General features: G+C 44.1%; 1 protein-coding gene across 2 annotated transcripts in view; it reads right to left on the reverse strand.

Annotated features, from left to right (window-relative positions):
- Positions 1-25,029, reverse strand: part of dctd (dCMP deaminase) — a 50,683-nt gene that overhangs the window by 18,469 nt on the left and 7,185 nt on the right. For both annotated transcript variants that reach the window (XR_014620271.1, XM_084324902.1), the window contains exon 2: positions 8,579-8,675. Coding sequence is in view for 1 of the 2 variants with exons in the window: in XM_084324902.1 (XP_084181028.1) it covers positions 8,579-8,675 (97 nt within the window). In the remaining variant the exon portion in view is untranslated. The remainder of the gene's footprint in view (positions 1-8,578; positions 8,676-25,029) is intronic.

The raw sequence follows: 25,029 nt of genomic DNA on the forward strand, positions 1-25,029 counted from the left end.
GTTTGCGTCTTCCGTGAAAAAGAAATTCACTTTCAGCAGCTGCATAACAATACTTGTCCAATCGGTGGTAATGAACGTATCGTAGCGATCAGGCATGCAGTAATGTCAGGAAGAATGAGGAGAGGTTGTATTCGTATATGATGGTTTAATTCCAGCTCAATATGGGTTTTACAGGTTAATACTCTCTCGTACTGCACAACACAGCTACCTGCTAACCCGCTTCACAACAACCGTTACCTAACGTCCGGTCCCGGCGGTCCGCCCTCCTATATCTCCCGGGGGGAAACACCCCCAGCTAAACAGAGCGACACATAGCTTATTATACCTGAGAACGGTCGCCTCTGGTGTGGGGGGCTAAGCGATTGTCATTGAGCAACAGGCGATCACATCGCCAGGCGACGTCTGTCGCCCGCCGTGTGCAGACCACTTAAGAATGTTAATGGAGAAGTATAGAGAAGGCCAGAAGGAGCTGCATTGCGTCTTTGTAGACCTAGAGAAGGCGTATGACAGGGTACCAGGAGAGGAGGTGTGGTACTGTATGAGAAAGTCAGGAGTAGCGGAAAAGTTTGTGAGGGTAGTACAGGACATGTATGAGGGCAGTGCGACTGTGGTGAGGTGTGCAGTGGGAGAGACTGAGGGGTTCAAGGTCGGGGTAGGATTACACCAAGGGTCGGCCCTCAGTCCTTTCTTATGTGCAGTAGTGATGGACAGGCTGACAGACGAGGTCAGTAGTGATGGACAGGCTGACAGACGAGGTCAGTAGTGATGGACAGGCTGACAGACGAGGTCAGTAGTGATGGACAGGCTGACAGACGAGGTCAGTAGTGATGGACAGGCTGACAGACGAGGTCAGTAGTGATGGACAGGCTGACAGACGAGGTCAGGCAGGAGTCCCCGTGGACCATGATGTTCGCAGATGACATCGCGATCTGTAGTGAGAGCAGGGAGGGGTGGTGAAGATGCAAGGAGTAGAGGTACCAAAAGTGGACGAGTTTAAGTACTTGGGGTCAACAGTCCAAAGTAATGGGGACTGTGGTAGGGAGGTGAAGAAGAGAGTGCAGGCCGGGTGGTGCGGGTGAAGAAGGATGACGGGGTGATCTGCGATAGAAGGGTACCAGCAAGAGTAAAGGGAAAGGTCTACAGCACAGTAGTGAGAGCAGCTATGCTGTATGGTCTAGAAACAGTGGCGCTGACCAACCAGCAGGTGGCGGAGCTGGAGGTGGCAGAGATGAAGATGTTAAGGTTCTCTCTGGGAGGAACAAGGTTGGACAACATCTAAAATGTCTACATCAGAAGAACGGCCCACGTTGAGCAGTTCGGGCAGAAAGTGAGAGAAGCCAGACTGAGATGGTTTGGACATGTGAGGAGGAGGAGGGAGGTGGTGTACATCAGGAGGAGGGAGGTGGGGTACATCAGGAGGAGGGAGGTGGGGTACATCGGGAGGAGGGAGGTGGGGTACATCGGGAGGAGGAGGGAGGTGGGGTACATCGGGAGGAGGGAGGTGGGGTACATCAGGAGGAGGGAGGTGGGGTACATCGGGAGGAGGAGGGAGGTGGGGTACATCTGGAGGAGGAGGGAGGTGGGGTACATCAGGAGGAGGGAGGTGGGGTACATCAGGAGGAGGGAGGTGGGGTACATCTGGAGGAGGGAGGTGGGGTACATCGGGAGGAGGGAGGTGGGGTACATCAGGAGGAGGGAGGTGGGGTACATCAGGAGGAGGGAGGTGGGGTACATCAGGAGGAGGGAGGTGGGGTACATCAGGAGGAGGGAGGTGGGGTACATCAGGAAGAGGAGGGAGGTGGGGTACATCTGGAGGAGGGAGGTGGGGTACATCGGGAGGAGGGAGGTGGGGTACATCGGGAGGAGGGAGGTGGGGTACATCGGGAGGAGGGAGGTGGGGTACATCAGGAGGAGGGAGGTGGAGATGGAGCTGCCAGGATGGAGGAGGAGGGAGGTGGGGTACATCAGGAGGAGGGAGGTGGGGTACATCAGGAGGGAGGTGGGGTACATCGGGAGGAGGAGGGAGGTGGGGTACATCAGGAGGAGGAGGGAGGTGGGGTACATCAGGAGGAGGGAGGTGGGGTACATCAGGAGGAGGAGGGAGGTGGGGTACATCGGGAGGAGGGAGGTGGGGTACATCAGGAGGAGGAGGGAGGTGGGGTACATCGGGAGGAGGGAGGTGGGGTACATCGGGAGGAGGGAGGTGGGGTACATCTGGAGGAGGGAGGTGGGGTACATCGGGAGGAGGGAGGTGGGGTACATCGGGAGGAGGGAGGTGGGGTACATCGGGAGGAGGGAGGTGGGGTACATCGGGAGGAGGGAGGTGGGGTACATCGGGAGGAGGGAGGTGGGGTACATCAGGAAGAGGGAGGTGGGGTACATCAGGAGGAGGGAGGTGGGGTACATCGGGAGGAGGGAGGTGGGGTACATCAGGAAGAGGAGGGAGGTGGGGTACATCAGGAGGAGGGAGGTGGGGTACATCGGGAGGAGGGATACATCGGGAGGAGGGAGGTGGGGTACATCAGGAGGAGGGAGGTGGGGTACATCAGGAGGAGGGAGGTGGGGTACATCGGGAGGAGGGAGGTGGGGTACATCAGGAAGAGGAGGGAGGTGGGGTACATCAGGAAGAGGAGGGAGGTGGGGTACATCAGGAGGAGGGAGGTGGGGTACATCGGGAGGAGAGAGGTGGGGTACATCTGGAGGAGGGAGGTGGGGTACATCGGGAGGAGGGAGGTGGGGTACATCTGGAGGAGGGAGGTGGGGTACATCGGGAGGAGGGAGGTGGGGTACATCGGGAGGAGGGAGGTGGGGTACATCGGGAGGAGGAGGGAGGTGGGGTACATCGGGAGGAGGGAGGTGGGGTACATCAGGAGGAGGGAGGTGGGGTACATCGGGAGGAGGGAGGTGGGGTACATCAGGAGGAGGGAGGTGGGGTACATCAGGAGGAGGGAGGTGGGGTACATCTGGAGGAGGGAGGTGGGGTACATCAGGAGGAGGAGGGAGGTGGGGTACATCAGGAGGAGGGGTACATCAGGAGGAGGAGGGAGGTGGGGGACATCTGGAGGAGGGGTACATCGGGAGGAGGGAGGTGGGGAACACGGGAGGAGGGAGGTGGGGTACATCGGGAGGAGGGAGGTGGGGTACATCGGGAGGAGGGAGGTGGGGTACATCGGGAGGAGGGAGGTGGGGTACATCAGGAGGAGGGAGGTGGGGGACATCGGGAGGAGGGAGGTGGAGATGGAGCTGCCAGGATGGAGGAGGAGGGGAAGGCCCAAGAGGAGGTTTATGGACACAGTGAAGGAGGACATGCAGGCAGCGGGAGTGACGGAGGACGACTAGAGGACAGAGACAGATGATCCGCTGTGGCGACCCCCGACGGGAAAAGCCGAAAGAAAAAGAAGAAGAAGATTTTTTACTGTATTTTATCTCCCTATGTTTTCCTCCCCCCTGCGTGGTGGGGGCACACCCTCCCTTTACCCACAGGTTGCATCAGACACTCATACTCTCACACACAGCGGGCACACACTCATGTCGCACACACGCACACTTATGACCAAAGGAAAGGACACTTTAAATTAGAATAACAGGAACAGTGTATTGCACTACCAAAGCTAACTAGCATGTCCCATATGCTCTGTAAATAACTATGTACAGATACCGAGATGTCACTCCATGTTACCTGTTACCTGTTTACTGCACAATGTTGTTTTTTAATTTTTTGATTCTATTATATGTTGTACCACTGTATTGCACATTGTTGCGGGCAAGACCACCCGCATTTCATTGTATACTTGTATGCCGTGACAATTAAAACACTTGACTTGACACCTACACACATCCAGGCAGACACTCATACTCTCATACACCTACACACATCCAGACAGACACTCTTACTCTCATACACCTACACACATCCAGACAGACACTCATACTCTCATACACCTACACACATCCAGACAGACACACTCATACTCTCATACACCTACACACATCCAGGCAGACACTCATACTCTCACACACCTACACACATCCAGACAGACACTCATACTCTCATACACCTACACACATCCAGACAGACACTCATACTCTCACACACCTACACACATCCAGACAGACACTCATACTCTCATACACCTACACACATCCAGACAGACACTCTTACTCTCATACACCTACACACATCCAGACAGACACTCATACTCTCATACACCTACACACATCCAGACAGACACTCATACTCTCACACACCTACACACATCCAGACAGACACTCATACTCTCATACACCTACACACATCCAGACAGACACTCTTACTCTCATACACCTACACACATCCAGACAGACACTCATACTCTCATACACCTACACACATCCAGACAGACACTCATACTCTCATACACCTACACACATCCAGACAGACACTCATACTCTCATACACCTACACACATCCAGACAGACACTCATACTCTCATACACCTACACACATCCAGACAGACACTCATACTCTCATACACCTACACACATCCAGACACACTCTTACTCTCATACACCTACACACATCCAGACAGACACTCATACTCTCATACACCTACACCAGCGTTTCCGTTAGCCGGTAATTACCGGTATTTGTCCGGCAAAATCTCTTGAAGTCCGACATATTTAATTTCTCCGGTCTTAATGTCCGGTCTTAATAATTCCCTGAGTCTAAGCACAATTTGATTATTTGAATTGTATTAAAATAGGCTAAAATTAAATAGCCTATGCGATGAACGAAACGATCATTACATTTGTTTCCTCGTTGCTTCTAATAATGACAACGACGTTGTCAGCGAGAGCTTTAAAAACGTAGGTCTCGGTTCGCTTCATCGGACCAAACGCGAACCAAATATAGGAAGTGATTATTATTACCACTGCTCGCAGCACTCACTGCAAAACAAGCACACTGCATCTAATCTCTCTATCTATCTATCTATCTATCTATCTATCTATCTCTCTATCTATCTATCTATCTATCTATCTATCTATCTATGTCTGTGCATCTTGGGAAGAAGGAAGAAAAAACGCGGCTTATTATTATTACCGAGGCGCGCGGCTTATTATATTATTAAAACGGCTACTTGTGGGCACTCATAAAAACACCGTGGTCTACAAGTTGTTTAGCGAGAGGATGGTGGTAATAATGTGCTTCAATAGAACAATGGATCAATGCCATGTCAAAACTCGGCTCCGCTGATCTGGGCTCCGCAGTACACACACAGACACACACACACGCGCGCGCGCACACACAGGATCGCAGCCACACACACATTTCCACTGTCCAATAGACAAGCGCCCTTTTCGACCGCGTGACATTGAGGTGGAGAGAGTAGTCACGCAAACCACGATAATGTTGCCGTGTCTCTGCTTTCTCAGTTCTTCGCTTGATATAATTAATACAAATGTCCAATATAACGGAATTCGTTAGCTCATAAAAATGTGATTATAACAGACTGCTGTTTATTGTCGGGCCGACTGCCCACAGACGCGGTCTATTTTATTTCAAGTCAGCAGCAGCACGGAGACGGAGTATCGAGGGACTTATTTTATTTGGAATATATTAATGACTGTATACGCAAAAGTAGCCTAGTTTTAAGTAATAATATTATAAATCTACATGCCTTGAGGATGACATTCTTTATATAGCCTGCCTATCTCAATTGTTTTAAAGCTCAATAAACTATGACCGGAATTAATCTCATTTGTCCGGTAGTTGAAATCTTGCAGGTCACGGAGACCGGCAACAATTTTTTCTAACGGAAACCCTGACCTACACACATCCAGACAGACACTCATACTCTCATACACCTACACACATCCAGACAGACACTCATACTCTCACACACCTACACACATCCATCCAGACAGACACTCATACTCTCATACACCTACACACATCCAGACAGACACACTCTTACTCTCATACACCTACACACATCCAGGCAGACACTCTTACTGTCACACACCTACACACATCCAGGCAGACACTCATACTCTCATACACCTACACACATCCAGACAGACACTCTTACTCTCATACACCTACACACATCCAGACAGACACTCATACTCTCATACACCTACACACATCCAGACAGACACACTCTTACTCTCATACACCTACACACATCCAGGCAGACACTCTTACTGTCACACACCTACACACATCCAGACAGACACTCATACTCTCATACACCTACACACATCCAGACAGACACTCTTACTCTCATACACCTACACACATCCAGACAGACACTCACCAGCACATATTACTCACATCGGAAGGACTGCAATGGAAATAAGCTGTAAGTAGGCCTGCCGCGATAAGCAATAAATCGATTAATTGCCGCGATAATTAAAATGAATGCAATGATTTTGACGGGCGCGATTAATTGCTATTTGCGCGTTTGTTTTAATGAGGCGGACCCAGTGCCCCTTGTCAGTCGTGTCTATTCTACTAGCATTAACGTTACTCATACAAACAGAGTAAACACAGTTTTCAATCAATCAATCAATAACAACATTAACGAGACCCTCGTTGTGTCTATTCTGCTAACGCTAACGTTACCTCTCAGTGTGTCTATTCTACAAGCGTTAACGTTAGCTGTAACGTTACCAGTCGCGTCTATTTGCTAACGTTAGCATTAGGTAATAACCGGTTTAAAATGGATGGTGATTACCTCACGTTGTGTCTATTCTACTAGCATTAACGTTACTCATACAAACAATCAATAGCGAGTTATATTGATCACGCTATGTACGATAGCCATGCTAAAACGCTAGCACAACATTAGCACCTAACCTAACAACAAGCCTTAACAAGTCAGCGATCTTTTTGCGAGACTAAACTCTCCGCTCGGTGGCAAATTGTGTTGATGTCGGTTTTGTTTAATCAATAAATGAGGCAGAATACACAGTGACTGTATCCTTTGTTTATTGCACTTGTGCCTGCTGCAAACATAATGCTTATGAAATCCTAGAGACGCGTCTCTATTCTGACCAATCAGTGGTCTGCAGTGTTTCACGTGACTTTTCTGGTACCCAAAGTACCTGATAATCGCAACAATACTTCCGGTCCGGTCGGTGGGCTTCAAAATAAAAGTCTAAAACCCGGAAAAGACGGAGCGGTGGGCTTCAAAATAAAAGTTTTGGGAAATAAATTTCTCCAAAAAAAAAATTCTCTAACCGGTCGCAATAATATCGCTTATCGCGATATTTTCGGGGGCAATTAATCGCCCAGCAAAATGTGTTATCGTGGCAGGCCTAGCTGTAAGCTTTATTGTGTTTTTATCCTTTTGATAATGGTGGGCCTTATATGTATACTTGTATATACGTTTCATTATCAATAAGAATCTCTATCTATCCATCCATCCATCCATCTATCAGTGTAGTGAAGAAGGCAGGGCAGCGCCTCTACTTCCTCAGGCGCCTAAAGAAGTTCCAAGTCAGTCAGAAGATCCTTAGGAACTTCTACTCATGTACAATAGAGAGCATCCTGACTGGCAACATCACCTCCTGGTTTGGGAATAGCACTGCACAAGACTGTAGCAGACTACAGAGAGTGGCCCGTTCAGCCGAACGCACAATTGGAGGGGGGCTTCCCACCCTCCAGAACATTTACAACAAGCGGTGCAGGGGGAAGGCTAAGAGAATCATTAAGGACTCTAGTCACCCAAACAACTGCCTCTTTGAACTGCTGCGGTCAGGCAAGCGATACCGGAGTCTCATGGCCAGCACAGAGACTCAGAAGGAGCTCATTGCATTAGCACCTTACCTTAAAGTTTTGTACCTCATTTTTTCTTATTATCTTTTTCCGTTTTTTTTCTCCCCTCCCAATGTTAGTCGTTGTGCCAATTCCCAATCCCCTTCCTGGTCGTTGTGCACTCTACCCCCTACCGTGGGTCTGGGAGGGCGGAGACTATCACATGCTTCCTCCGACACCTGTGTACCCAGCCAACCGCTTCTTTTCACCTGGCAGCGCGGACTCTCACTGAGAGCATGTAACGTGTGGAAGGTCACACTACCTCTCCTAGATCCTTCCCTCGCTGTGCAGGCGCCCCGACCGAACTGTAGGAGTCGCTGTTTACAACGACCAGGACCCACCCTCGCCGGGTTTCCCACCCGCTGACACTGCCAATTGTGTCAGTATGGACGGCCGGCTAAGCCAGAAGCCCCACAGCTGGATTCGATCCCACTGTCTCTGCGGTGGTAGACAGACGCTTAGTCCGCTGCGCTACCCGGCCGCCCTTGTACCTAATTTTCTGCATTGTACCTCACTGTACTTGCAGATTGTACCTCACTGTATTTAGATTGTATTGTATTTGTATATTCCTCTTTACTTACTTTTTTTTACTGCATGAAGCACACTCTCAGGGGCTCATACAGAACCAAGCATTTCACCATAAAAGTACGTATTTTATTGTGACAATTAATGAACAAACTTGAAACTTGACAAGCCGCCTATTCTCGGTCCTCACTCCACAACGGTGTGTGTGCGTGCGTGCGTGCGTGCGTGTGTGTGCGTGTGTGCGTGTGTGTGTACCTGAGAGCTGGGGTCCTTGCTCCTCTGTGCCGACAAGAAGGCTACAGCCATGAAATACTCTGGCCATTCAATATAGTCCTCTCTCTTCCTAGTTCCACTGAGAGAGAGAGAGAGAGAGATGAGAGAGAGAGAGAGAGAGAGAGATACAGAGAGAGAGAGAGAGAGAGAGAGAGAGATACAGAGAGAGAGAGATACAGAGAGAGAGAGAGAGAGAGAGAGAGAGAGAGAGAGAGAGAGAGAGAGAGAGAGAGAGAGAGAGAGAGAGAGAGAGAGACAGAGAGAGACAGAGAGAGAGAGAGAGAGAGAGAGATACAGAGAGATACAGAGAGAGACAGAGAGAGACAGAGAGAGAGAGAGATACAGAGAGAGAGAGAGAGAGAGAGAGAGAGAGAGAGAGAGAGATAGAGAGACAGACAGACAGACAGAGAGAGAGATACAGAGAGAGAGAGAGAGAGAGAGATAGGGAGATAGACAGAGAGAGAGATACAGAGAGAGAGAGAGAGAGGAGAGAGAGAGAGAGAGAGAGAGAGAGAAAGAGATAGAGACAGACAGAGATAGATAGATAGCGAGATAGAGAGGGGGAGAGGGAGAGAGAGACACCATTACATTAGAAATGAAACTAAAATATCAGCAGCAAACAATTATTATTAAATTAATTATCAGACGTCTAGTCCGTCCCTCCTCCCCCACAGTACACCCCCCAAATATTTAGAAATACAATATCAAGGGCGGCCGGGTAGCGCAGCGGACTAAGCGTCTGACTGACACCGCAGAGACAGTGGGATCGAATCCAGCTGTCAGCGGTGCCTCCGGCTTGGTCGGCCGTCCATACTGACACAATTGGCAGAGTCAGCGGGAGGGAAGCCGGTGGGGTGGGTCCTGGTCGTTGTAAACAGCGACTCCTACAGGTCGGTCGGGGCGCCTGCACAGCGAGGAAGGGATCTGAGGGAGGTAGTGTGATCCTCCCACGCGTTACACCTCACCCAGTGAGAGTCCTCGCTGCCAGGTGAAAAGAAGCGGCTGGCTGACTCCACATGTATCGGAGGAGACAGGTAATAGGCTTCAACCCTCCCTAGACCGGCAAGTGGGGGGCAAATGCGGGCAACGACCAGGAAGGGGGGGGATTGGCATAACGACTGAATTGGGATGGGAGAAAAATGGAAAAAAGGAGGGGAAAAAAATAAAAATAAAATACAATATCATGCATCAGACATAAATACATGTACTGCAACCTGAGAGATATATCATACTGCAACCTGAGAGATATATCATACTGCTGCAACCTGAGAGATATATCATACTGCAACCTGAGAGATATATCATACTGCAACCTGAGAGATATATCATACTGCTGCAACCTGAGAGATATATCATACTGCAACCTGAGAGATATATCATACTGCAACCTGAGAGATATATCATACTGCAACCTGAGAGATATATCATACTGCAACCTGAGAGATATATCATACTGCAACCTGAGAGATATATCATACTGCTGCAACCTGAGAGATATATCATACTGCAACCTGAGAGATATATCATACTGCAACCTGAGAGATATATCATACTGCAACCTGAGAGATATATCATACTGCAACCTGAGAGATATATCATACTGCAACCTGAGAGATATATCATACTGCAACCTGAGAGATATATCATACTGCTGCAACCTGAGAGATATATCGTACTGCAACCTGAGAGATATATCATACTGCTGCAACCTGAGAGATATATCATACTGCAACCTGAGAGATATATCATACTGCAACCTGAGAGATATATCATACTGCTGCAACCTGAGAGATATATCATACTGCAACCTGAGAGATATATCATAATGCAACCTGAGAGATATATCATACTGCAACCTGAGAGATATATCATACTGCTGCAACCTGAGAGATATATCATACTGCAACCTGAGAGATATATCATACTGCAACCTGAGAGATATATCATACTGCAACCTGAGAGATATATCATACTGCAACCTGAGAGATATATCATACTGCTGCAACCTGAGAGATATATCATACTGCAACCTGAGAGATATATCATACTGCTGCAACCTGAGAGATATATCATACTGCAACCTGAGATATATCATACTGCAACCTGAGAGATATATCATACTGCAACCTGAGAGATATATCATACTGCAACCTGAGAGATATATCATACTGCAACCTGAGAGATATATCATACTGCTGCAACCTGAGAGATATATCATACTGCAACCTGAGATATATCATACTGCAACCTGAGAGATAGGCCTGCCACGATAACACATTTTGCTGGGCGATTAATTGCCCCCGAAAATATCGCGATAAGTAGTGATGCACCGATGTGAAAATTGTGGCCGATACCGATAACCGATATTAATATTGCTGTTCTGGCCGATACCGATATTTACCGATGTCGATATCTCTGTATAGAAAACACTTTTTTATGATAAACAAATAAAGAGCTATTTTCCAAAACGCATAATTTTTTTACTTTTGTAACTTATTTTCAGAAATGACTGATTTTTGAAACTATTTAAGGTCAAAACATGTAAAAAGAAAAAAAAGATAAAAAAAAAAAAAAAAAAAAAAAACATTTTTTTTTTTTTTTTTAATATCGGATATCGGCCCCATCTTGATATCGGACCGATACCGATGTGTAAAAAAACGGCCATATCGGCCGATATTATATCGGCGGCCGATATATCGTGCATCACTAGCGATAAGCGATATTATTGCGACCGGTTAGAGAATTTTTTTTTTGGAGAAATTTATTTCCCAAAACTTTTATTTTGAAGCCCACCGCTCCGTCTTTTCCGGTGTTTAAGACTTTTATTTTGAAGCCCACCGACCGGACCGGAAGTATTGTTGTGATTATTTCAGGTACTTTTTGGGTACCAGAAAAGTCACATGAAACACTGCAGACCACTGAATAGAGACGCGTCTCTAGGATTTCATAATCATTATGTTTGCAGCAGGCACAAGTGCAATAAACAAAGGATACAGTCACTGTGTATTCTGCCTCATTTATTGATTAAACAAAACCGACATCAACACAATTTGCCACCGAGCGGAGAGTTTAGTCTCGCAAAAAGATCGCTGACTTGTTAAGGCTTGTTGTTAGGTTAGGTGCTAATGTTGTGCTAGCGTTTTAGCATGGCTATCGTACATAGCGTGATCAATATAACTCGCTATTGATTGTTTGTATGAGTAACGTTAATGCTAGTAGAATAGACACAACGTGAGGTAATCACCATCCATTTTAAACCGGTTATTACCTAATGCTAACGTTAGCAAATAGACGCGACTGGTAACGTTACAGCTTGTTAGCCTAATGCTCATTAACGTTAGCATAGACAGCCTAGCTAACGTTAACGCTTGTAGAATAGACACAATGAGAGGTAACGTTAGCGTTAGCAGAATAGACACAACGAGGGTCTCGTTAATGTTGTTATTGATTGATTGATTGAAAACTGTGTTTACTCTGTTTGTATGAGTAACGTTAATGCTGTAGTAAAGCCAGCGGCCCGCCTCCCAACACGGACAGTGACTGACAAGGGGCACTGGGTCCGCCTCATTAAAACAAACGCGCAAATAGCAATTAATCGCGCCCGTCAAAATCATTGCATTCATTTTAATTATCGCGGCAATTAATCGATTTATTGCTTATCGCGGCAGGCCTACTGAGAGATATATCATACTGCAACCTGAGAGATATATCATACTGCAACCTGAGAGATATATCGTACTGCTGCAACCTGAGAGATATATCATACTGCAACCTGAGAGATATATCATACTGTAACCTGAGAGATATATCATACTGCAACCTGAGAGATATATCATACTGCAACCTGAGAGATATATCATACTGCAACCTGAGAGATATATCATACTGCTGCAACCTGAGAGATATATCATACTGCAACCTGAGAGATATATCATACTGCAACCTGAGAGATATATCATACTGCACCATGAGAGATATATCATACTGCAACCTGAGAGATATATCATACTGCAACCTGAGAGATATATCATACTGCAACCTGAGAGATATATCATACTGCAACCTGAGAGATATATCATACTGCAACCTGAGAGATATATCATACTGCAACCTGAGAGATATATCATACTGCAACCTGAGAGATATATCATACTGCAACCTGAGAGATATATCATACTGCAACCTGAGAGATATATCATACTGCTGCAACCTGAGAGATATAGCATACTGCTGCAACCTGAGAGATATATCATACTGCAACCTGAGAGATATATCATACTGCAACCTGAGAGATATATCATACTGCAACCTGAGAGATATATCATACTGCAACCTGAGAGATATATCATACTGCAACCTGAGAGATATATCATACAGCAACCTGAGAGATATATCATACTGCAACCTGAGAGATATATCGTACTGCAACCTGAGAGATATATCATACTGCAACCTGAGAGATATATCATACTGCAACCTGAGAGATATATCATACTGCAACCTGAGAGATATAGGGTGCACCGATATATCGGTCGGGTATCGGTATCGGCCGATAAGTGCCTTGTTGACTGCTATCGGCCTATCGGCCGATAAGCTCAAATGTGCCGATAGCAGTCGCCGATAACTAACCATCCATTTGTGTAGCGTCAAGACAAAAAAAAAAATTCACTCGCGACCTACCTGCACAACGCCCGCCGTCCGCCCCACACACACACAAGCTACTGCATCAAAGTTACTATTTATGATTAACAAGGCATTCGTTTTGTGGCATTAACGTTATATAGTTAGTGTTACACGGACAATAACATCAGCATATTATTATTACCCATAGCAGCAAGGCATTACTCCGAGTCCGTTCATAGCCGGGAGGCAGACGACTAACGTTACTGGTGAAAATGTGATTTACGTTGGAATACTCCTTTGCCAACTTGCTGTACTTTGCTTGCAGGTCTGCAGCCATTATTACTGGATTAAGAATAGCCCCAACTTTAGCCAACGTAACGTTATGGCTAAACCTTTAACATTAGTTAACCCTAGCTTTCGGTTAGCTGTTCAATGCTAATATAATAACACAACCAAGCGAATCCATCAGAGCTCCCCATCAACACCGCTCTGTCGGGAGGATGGCATTTAAGAAAGTATCTGCTGTTAAAATGACACAAACATTCGTTTTGTGGCATTAACGTTATTATAGTTAGTTACACGTTCAATTACATCAGCATAGTATTTACCCGAAGATAGCAAGCAAGCCGTGCATAGCTCGGTTACATTCCGTTGCTCATTCCGTACCCAACTACACATTCTGCAATCTGTTAATAAAGTTTTCAACCAGACAAATGTATAGAAAGGCTTTGTTTTATTATAACATTTGTTGCAGTAAAATCATTGTGTCTCGTTTGGCCATCCTGTGGAGCGCGCTGGTCGGCGGGCACTGCCGGGCACTGGGCAGCTAACTTATTAGCTTGTTGTGGTTCTGAGTTTGACTCGCATTCTCACAAGCAGATCAATGGCGGCATGCCCCGAAGTAGAAAAATGAATATTCGCTTGGTGGTAAGCAGGAGGTGGGTGCTAGCGGTGTGGCGTAATTGGCCGAATCGACTGTCAATCAAAATGGTTCCATTGCATTGGTTGAAAGCTCTGGTTGAGAGAATAGTATCCCGCTGCAGGCCGCCAGAATGGTTCCATTGCATTGGTTGAAAGCTCTGGTTGAGAAAATAGTATCCCTCTGCAGGCCGCCAGACGATACTGGGAGAGGGATCAGTGATACCATAAACATATTTCTTGATGTTTCCTTTTTTAAGTAAGTAAAGAGGCCTACAAATACAAACACACATACAAATATACAGTAGTTTCATTAAAAAAATTAAAAAAAAATTAAAAAAAAATATAAAAAAAAAATAAAAATACTTATTTTTTGCCACAATTATCGGTATCGGTATCGGTATCGGCCGATTGTGTTAGTTGAACAATCGGTATCGGTATCGGTGGCCAATTTTCATATCGGTGCACCGATATATCATACTGCAACCTGAGAGATATATCATACTGCTGCAACCTGAGAGATATATCATACTGCAACCTGAGAGATATATCATACTGCTGCAACCTGAGAGATATATCATACTGCAACCTGAGAGATATATCATACTGCAACCTGAGAGATATATCATACTGCAACCTGAGAGATATATCATACTGCAACCTGAGAGATATATCATACTGCAACCTGAGAGATATATCATACTGCAACCTGAGAGATATATCATACTGCAACCTGAGAGATATATCATACTGCTGCAACCTGAGAGATATATCATACTGCTGCAACCTGAGAGATATATCATACTGCAACCTGAGAGATATATCATACTGCAACCTGAGAGATATATCATACTGCAACCTGAGAGATATATCATACTGCTGCAACTAGAGCTGCCGCGATTACCGCATTACCGCGGTATCGCTGTTACATCACGGCCACCCCAGAGTAGGCTGAATACCGCATCACCGCTGTATTTTATAATAATAATAATAAAGTACCCTCCTCTCGTTGGGCTTTCGGCTCTGCAGATATACCCTACTTCTCTATCGAGGTTCCAAGCGACCCTATTGGGTACCAGAAAAGTCACGTGAAACATTGCAGACCACTGATTGGTCAGAAGAGAGACGCGTCACACGTTGGGAGCGTCCTGCAGTTTTTTACATCCTGAATGCCAGCCATTGATCAGAGCTCATCACAATACGGCTAATAACGTTAGCTTTAGCTCCCCGCCGGAGTGGACTACCATCGCTCATCAGGAGTACTAAACGAGACATAATGATTTTACTGTCTGCAACGAATGTTATAATAAAAGCCCTTCGTTCTATACACTTGTCTGATTGAAAACTTTATTAACAGACCGCAGAATGGGACAACTCAGCACGCTCTGAGCAAAGAAAGGAACTGAGATGGTCCGGTAAATACGCTGATGTTATTGCACGTATAACTATATAATGGTAATGCCACAAAACGAATGCCTTTATTATAAAGTAGTAACTTTATAGTAATAATAATAAGAAAGGGTCGGGGGGGTAACCACCCCTGCCCGCGACACCGAGTGAACGGCGCACGACCAGAGGGGAAACTTCGAATCAGTGTTTCACTTTCAATAACTAATGCGTGCTTGCCGAATCCCAAACAATATTCATGCTGCAAAGTCATCCTCTAAAGATCGACATTTAGACTAGAGGCAGGCTATATGCTATAAAAAGTAGACTACTACTAAAAAAAAAATGCATTCAAACTTTTTTTTTTTGTGTGCGTGCGGTAATACCGCGGCGGTAGTAAATATTTTGCAAATCCGTGCGGTAAGGAAAACATCAGTACCGCGGCAGCTCTAGCTGCAACCTGAGAGATATATCATACTGCTGCAACCTGAGAGATAGGGGTGGACGGTATGGTCTAAAATTTATATCACGGTATAATTTGAAGCATAGACGGTAACGGTATATATCACGGTATCATCGTTTTTGATAAAAACAAATTTTTTATTTTATATATATATATATATATATATATATATTTTTTTTTTAATAAAATATATATATTATATAATTAGACTTGTACTTGTATTATCTGCGAGACATCGCCACCACGCAACAAGCTCCACTGTCTGTGTGTACTCTAGTAGCCTCCAGCTACTCGAGTAGCCTCGAGCAGAGCTACGGCCAGGATTCTCCGGCGCTGCACCTGGACCCTATTGGCATAACGTTACTTAACTGTGCTCATCAAGCCCTCAGCTCGAATACGCATCGAATCAGTGTTATAAGACATTGATATCAGGAGCTATCTGTAGCTACTGCTAGCCGGATATATAACGTTAATACAACGCCTCAGTGAATTATTTAGTTCAATGGGACATTTCGTTTTGAACGGTGAACTTACTTGCGTTAACGTGAGCTAACGGCTAACGGAGCTATCATACACGTCTACTCTACTAGACTTGATGGAGCGTTTGTTGATGTCAGGAGCTATCGGTAGCTGGCCGACTAGATACCGTTCGGTTAGACAATGCCTCATCATGTATTAAACTAAAAGTGAATAGTTGACTGGGTCATTTTGTAACGGTAGCTAAGCTAACGTTAGCTCAGGAGACTACTAGTAGACCCGTGTTTACATGCGTGCGGGAGGGGCTGGCACGCCCACTGCGCGAAGCCTCCTAAATAACTTTTTCCAGTTCGCACATATCTATTATCTATGACTAATTCTATCTATTTTTAGGGGCAAATGCGAGTGAAATAGTCGCGCAGTGGTTACATGACGTCATTGCTATTTTAGAGCTGCACTACCGGTTACACGGTATAGGCAAAATCCATACCGTAGAGCAAATTCATACCGTTTATACCGTATACCGTTTATACCGTCCACCCCTACTGAGAGATATATCGTACTGCAACCTGAGAGATATATCATACTGCAACCTGAGAGATATATCATACTGCAACCTGAGAGATATATCATACTGCTGCAACCTGAGAGATATATCATACTGCAACCTGAGAGATATATCGTACTGCAACCTGAGAGATATATCATACTGCAACCTGAGAGATATATCATACTGCTGCAACCTGAGAGATATATCATACTGCAACCTGAGAGATATATCATACTGCAACCTGAGAGATATATCATACTGCTGCAACCTGAGAGATATATCATACTGCAACCTGAGAGATATATCATACTGCAACCTGAGAGATATATCATACTGCAACCTGAGAGATATATCATACTGCTGCAACCTGAGAGATATATCATACTGCAACTAGAGCTGCCGCGGTATTGATTATTTCCTTACCGCACAAATTTGCAAAATATTTCCTACCGCCGCGGTTTTTACCGCACGCACACAAAAAATTAAAAAAAAAAGTTTGAATGCATTTTTTTTTTAGTAGTAGTCTACTCTTTATAGCATATAGCCTGCCTCTAGTCTAAATGTCTATCTTTAGAGGATGACTTTGCAGCATGAATATTGTTTGGGATTCGGCAAGCACGCATTCGTTATTAAAAGTGAAACACGGATTCGAAGTCTCCCCTCTGGTCGTGCGCCGTTCACTAGGTGTCACGGGCAGGAGTGGTAGCGGCGCGCCCGCCGGTTACCCCCCCGACCCTTTCTTCTTATTATTATTATAACGTTACTACTTATGATTACAAAGGCATTCGATTTGTGGCATTAACGTTAGTATAGTTACACGTTCGTATTTACCGGACCATAGCAAGGCAAGCGTTACTAAATTAATATCTAAGTTCCTTTCTTTGCTCAGAGCGTGCCGAGTTGTACCCATTCTGCGGTCTGTTAATAAAGTTTTCAATCAGACAAGTGTATAGAACGAAGGGCTTTTATTATAACATTTCGTTGCAGTAAAATCATTATGCCTCGTTCCCTGAGGAGCGACGGCAATCCACTCCGGTCTCCGGTGGGAGCTAACGTACTATTAGCCGTGTTGTGACTGAGCTCTGATCAATGGCTCATGGCTGAGATTCAGGAAGTAAAAGCACTTCGCGTATCTCTTCTGACCAATCTGTGGTCTGCAGTGTTTCATGTGACTTTTCTGGTACCCAATAGGGTCGCTTGGAATCTCGACAGAGAAGTAGGGTATATCTGCAGAGCCGCAAGCCCAACGAGAGCGTAATAATAATAATAATAATAATATAATAAAAAACAGCGGTGATGCCGGTATTCAGCCCAACGCTGCGGTGGGCATGATGTAACAGCGATACCGCGGTAATACAGATACCGCGGCAGCTCTAACTGCAACCTGAGAGATATATCATACTGCAACCTGAGAGATATATCATACTGCAACCTGAGAGATATATCATACTGCTGCAACCTGAGAGATATATCATACTGCAACCTGAGAGATATATCATACTGCAACCTGAGAGATATATCATACTGCAACCTGAGAGATATCATACTGCAACCTGAGAGATATATCATACTGCAACCTGAGAGATATATCATACTGCTGCAACCTGAGAGATATATCATACTGCAACCTGAGAGATATATCATACTGCAACCTGAGAGATATATCATACTGCAACCTGAGAGATATATCATACTGCTGCAACCTGAGAGATATATCATACTGCAACCTGAGAGATATATCATACTGCAACCTGAGAGATATATCATACTGCTGCAACCTGAGAGATATATCATACTGCAACCTGAGAGATATATCATACTGCAACCTGAGAGATATATCATATTGCAACCTGAGAGATATATCATACTGCAACCTGAGAGATATATCATACTGCAACCTGAGAGATATATCATACTGCAACCTGAGAGATATATCATACTGCAACCTGCTGCAACCTGAGAGATATATCATACTGCAACCTGAGAGATATATCATACTGCTGCAACCTGAGAGATATATCATACTGCTGCAACCTGAGAGATATATCATACTGCAACCTGAGAGATATATCATACTGCAACCTGAGAGATATATCATACTGCAACCTGAGAGATATATCATACTGCAACCTGAGAGATATATCATACTGCAACCTGAGAGATATATCATACTGCAACCTGAGAGATATATCATACTGCAACCTGAGAGATATATCATACTGCTGCAACCTGAGAGATATATCATACTGCAACCTGAGAGATATATCGTACTGCAACCTGAGAGATATATCATACTGCTGCAACCTGAGAGATATATCATACTGCTGCAACCTGAGAGATATATCATACTGCAACCTGAGAGATATATCATACTGCAACCTGAGAGATATATCGTACTGCAACCTGAGAGATATATCATACTGCAACCTGAGAGATATATCATACTGCAACCTGAGAGATATATCATACTGCAACCTGAGAGATATATCATACTGCAACCTGAGAGATATAACATACTGCAACCTGAGAGATATATCATACTGCAACCTGAGAGATATATCATACTGCAACCTGAGAGATATATCATACTGCAACCTGAGAGATATATCATACTGCGACCTGAGAGATATATCATACTGCAACCTGAGAGATATATCATACTGCAACCTGAGAGATATATCATACTGCAACCTGAGAGATATATCATACTGCTGCAACCTGAGAGATATATCATACTGCAACCTGAGAGATATATCGTACTGCAACCTGAGAGATATATCATACTGCAACCTGAGAGATATATCATACTGCTGCAACCTGAGAGATATATCATACTGCAACCTGAGATATATCGTACTGCAACCTGAGAGATATATCATACTGCAACCTGAGAGATATATCATACTGCAACCTGAGAGATATATCATACTGCTGCAACCTGAGAGATATATCATACTGCAACCTGAGAGATATATCGTACTGCAACCTGAGAGATATATCGTACTGCAACCTGAGAGATATATCATACTGCAACCTGAGAGATATATCGTACTGCAACCTGAGAGATATATCATACTGCTGCAACCTGAGAGATATATCATACTGCAACCTGAGAGATATATCGTACTGCAACCTGAGAGATATATCGTACTGCAACCTGAGAGATATATCATACTGCAACCTGAGAGATATATCATACTGCAACCTGACCTGCTGCCTATCTTAACAACAGCTATAACTTGTCTAGCTTAACCCTTTCACTGCCACACGACAGCCGGTTAACCCTTTCACTGTGACAATACAGAAGGTTAGCCCTTTACTATCACACAACCGACGGCGATGCTCCATCATTAGCATCATTAGCTCCGCTTGGAGCGTCGCCGTCGGTTGTGTGATAGTAAAGGGCTAACCTTCTGTCGTGTGGCAGTGAAAGGGTTAACAACAGCAACAGTAGCTATGACCCGTCCAGCTTAAACGGTAAATGAGTGCATTTATATATATATAACAGCTTTTATCCAAAGCGCTTTACAGTTTTGTTCCTCACATTGACCCGTTCACGCGCCAGCCGCGGAGCGAGGCCGCCGTGCCAAGGTGCCAACCTGCTCATCGGGAGCAGTTAGGGGGTCAAGTGTCTACGGTTAAGTGGCGTGAGCTGGGTAGTGTCGTTTTATAAAATTCTAAAGCTCATCAAAAGCCCTGGGTCTCTTCTTTCATAGGACTACCAACACCGACGACAGATCTAACCCTAACCATAGGACTACCAACACCGACGACAGACCTAACCCTAACCATAGCACTACCAACACCGACGACAGCTTCCTTTATTTCCGGTTTCCGCCGGGATGCGCTGAGATATTTATAAACTCATATTTCGCTAACACTTAAAATCATTGGTAAACAAACATAGTGCTGGGGCGGTCAGGTGGCGCAGCGGAGATTGCGCTCGTCACCAACGCAGGAGATGCTGGGTTCGAGCCCAGCTCTCCGCGTTGCTACCAGCTTGGCTGGTCGTTCATACTAATACAATTGGCAGTATTAGGGGGTGGGGAAGCTGGCGGGTGGGAATCTGGCGTTGTGGACAGCGACGCCTACAGGTCAGGTCTCGGCGCTTGCTCAGCGGGGCAGGACTTGGTGGAGATAGCGTGCCCTCCCACTAGGGTTGGGCGATATGGCCTCTAAATGATATATCACCCAGCCCTACCTCCCACGTGTGGGATGGGTATCGTTAGGATTTTATCGATACTACTACTCTTATCGATACTGCTTAACGGTTCGGTACTTTATCGATACTCTTATCGGTTCTTTTAGATTATTATTTAAATATATTTAAATTTAAAAAAAAATTATAAATTATTATTTGAACGGCTTAAGGCTATATCTGTACTTGATATTTGTTTGTTGTGTTGCATATTTGAAATAAACTTCAATCAAATCAAACCCCCCCCTCTTAAAAAACAAAAACCTGTGTTTAACCTGGCCATCTATAAAACATCATCATGCTAAAACTGTGAAACAAATGTCCTACTCCCCTAAAGAAAGAAATACATAGCAAACATGACTCAGTTATGCAATAGTGCTGCTGCTTTTTATTTTGTTAAAATCTTTTAGTTAATAAGACTACAAAATGACTACAACGATTTCACGACGTTTTCCTGTCCACGCCGGAAGTGCATCGGATACCTACCTTAACGTTACATTTTCAACAACGGAACAGATTGTTGCTAATTAAACACTTCATGGAAACGGAGTAACGTTAACGCTATGTCGAGTTCATACGTGTAGTGTAGTATGAACTCGGCGAGTCGGCATAACGTTAACGTTAGTCAGTTTCAGTGTTGCTGGATGCCGGTACACTCTATTAGCTCCGTAGCTAACGTAGCTAGCCACGTTAACGTTAAATGTTCAACAACAGAACAGATTGCTGCTAATTAAACACTTCATGGAAACGGATTAACGTTATCGCTATGTCGAGTTCATAAGTGTAGTGTAGTATGAACTCGGCGAGTCGGCATAACGTTAACGTTGTTGCTGGATGGTACTCTATTAGCTCCGTAGCTAACGTAGCTAGCCACGTTAACGTTAAATTTTCAACAACAGATTGCTGCTAATTAAACACTTCATGGAAACGGAGTAACGTTAACGCTATGTCGAGTTCATACGTGTAGTGTAGTATGAACTCGGCATAACGTTAACGTTAGAGTGTACCATCCAGCAACACTGAAACTGACTATTAGCTCCGTAGCTAACGTAGCTAGCCACGGACAGGCACCTCCAGTCCCTACCCGTGTATGTGTGAGTGTGAGCGGCTCGCGACAAGTGTGTGTAATGGCTTGCTGCGGCTCGCTTCTTGTGCAGAGACAGAGAGAGGAGAGATAGTTTGCAACGTTTAAATTCCTGGAAAAAAAACCTCATAATAATAATACTTTCTCGAGTATCGATAGCAGTACCGATAACGTCGGAGCTTATTAATACTCCGGTTTTTTCTAATTCAGTACCGGTTCCCGTTTAGAACCGGGGTCCGGGGGGCATCCCTACGTAACACTTCACCAAATGAGAGTCCTCGCTGCCAAGTGAAAAGACGTCACTGGCTGTCGCCGCACGTATCGGAGGAAGCGTGCGATCTACTCGGGACGCCCATGTACCGACTCGTAGGAGAACTTGCGAACAACAACCAGGTAGGGGAGGGGGGGAATTGGCACAACGACTAAGATTGGGACGGGAAGAAAAAAAAAGAAGAAAAAAAACATAGTGCTGAAAATATACACATTGACTGCCGTTTTTGTAGAGTTACTTTTTTTTTTTTTATAGACAATGTGCATTTACATTAATCATTGTTACATGAAAATATGTTTGCACCAGATTTAGCTGAAGCTAATTTCCATCTGTAGTCTATCCAAAACACATGAAATACAAACAGTGCAAGTACTCTTGGCTACATTTGAAAAATAAACAGTAACTATGACCTGTCTAGCTTAACAACAACAGTAACTATGACCTGTACTTCTGTATGACAACTATTAAAGAAACTTGAAACTTGAACTGTCTAGCTTAACAACAGTAACTATGACCTGTCTAGCTTAACAACAACAGTAACTATGACCTGTCTAGCTTAACAACAGTAACTATGACCCGTCTAGCTTAACAACAACAGTAACTATGACCTGTCTAGCTTAACAACAGTAACTATGACCCGTCTAGCTTAACAACAACAGTAACTATGACCTGTCTAGCTTAACAACAACAGTAACTATGACCTGTCTAGCTTAACAACAGTAACTATGACCTGTCTAGCTTAACAACAGTAACTATGACCTGTCTAGCTTAACAACAACAGTAACTATGACCTGTCTAGCTTAACAACAACAGTAACTATGACCTATCTAGCTTAACAACAACAGTAACTATGACCTGTCTAGCTTAACAACAACAGTAACTATGACCTGTCTAGCTTAACAACAACAGTAACTATGACCTGTCTAGCTTAACAACAACAGTAACTATGACCTGTCTAGCTTAACAACAGCAGTAACTATGACCTGTCTATCTTAACAACAACAGTAACTATGACCTGTCTAGCTTAACAACAGCAGTAACTATGACCTGTCTAGCTTAACAACAACAGTAACTATGACCTATCTAGCTTAACAACAACAGTAACTATGACCTGTCTAGCTTAACAACAACAGTAACTATGACCTGTCTAGCTTAACAACAACAGTAACTATGGCCTGTCTAGCTTAACAACAACAGTAACTATGACCTGTCTAGCTTAACAACAGTAACTTTGACCTGTCTAGCTTAACAACTAGAGATGTTCCGATACCATTTTTCCCTTTCCGATCCGATTCCGATACCTAAGCTTTGGGTATCGGCCGATACCGATATTTATCCGATACCAGTGCATACATTTTTTTTTTTTTTTATTATATAAATTATACTTTTTTTTTTTTTTTTCAGATACTGTTATACTGTTTTTTAGTAATAACTAGAACGTATAGTATTTATTCAACAACAGGTGATTGTATAGATTTGTATTAGTATCATTAATCAATGAGTATGTTCTGCAGCACTGCAGATATACCCTACTCCAATGATCCACACGGACATTAAAGGTGCTATGCATTATAAATGTCATTTTTCAGTCTCTAGCATTGTATTATAGTAATAGGAGTTCGTATCAATGTGTTTTTGGTAGAGCCATATGGAATCCGCGATCACGGAAGGAATCGCGGAATTGAGCAATAAAAATGGAATCCACTATAAAAAAAAAAAAAACATTTTTTTTTTTTTTTTTTTTTTAACTTTTTTTTTTTTTATGTTGTGGGACTTGTACAGCACTTTGTTCAACTTTGTCAGTGCTGTAAAGTTTAAACCTTTTAAAATCTTAGACAAACAAAACACTTTGCTTTCATGAAATATTGTAAGCCGTCATTTGAGGCTTTATAAAAGCAGCACAATGAACACAAATCTGTCAGTGCCGAGTCCGACCTCATCTTAAATAACAAACAGCATTGCTTGTTGTAGTTAACAAAGAGAGGCAGAGTTGATTTTGCAAAAATATATATACTTTTTTTTTTTTTTTTTTTTAAATAAAAAATTATTTTCATATTCGAATCCCATGCCCATCGAACGAAGCTTCGAAGCTTCAAAGTATTTAAGACGGCCCTATTAAATGAACTGTTATATCTTTTTAAATTGTGGACATTTATTCATTCCCACTTATTAGACACTATTTCTGATGGTAAAATGAGCGTACAAAGCAAAATACAGAATTCTGAAATATTAAAACGGAAAAAACGGAATTTGGAAAAAAATAAAATGGAATTTGGAAAAAAATTAAACGGATTTCATATGGCTCTAGTTTTTGGGCCTAAATACTATATTGGCGAATTCCTCAGCTACAGCCCATCCCCTCTTTGCCTCTAGTAAATCAGGTCATGTTGATTTGACGACCTGGTGCACGTCACAGGGCGCTGTTTATAGCGCACGGTGATGTGATTGGCTCTGTGGTTTTAG

This window comes from Notolepis coatsorum, assembly GCF_963971535.1.
Source record: "Notolepis coatsorum genome assembly, chromosome: 1".
Taxonomy (NCBI): domain Eukaryota; kingdom Metazoa; phylum Chordata; class Actinopteri; order Aulopiformes; family Paralepididae; genus Notolepis; species Notolepis coatsorum.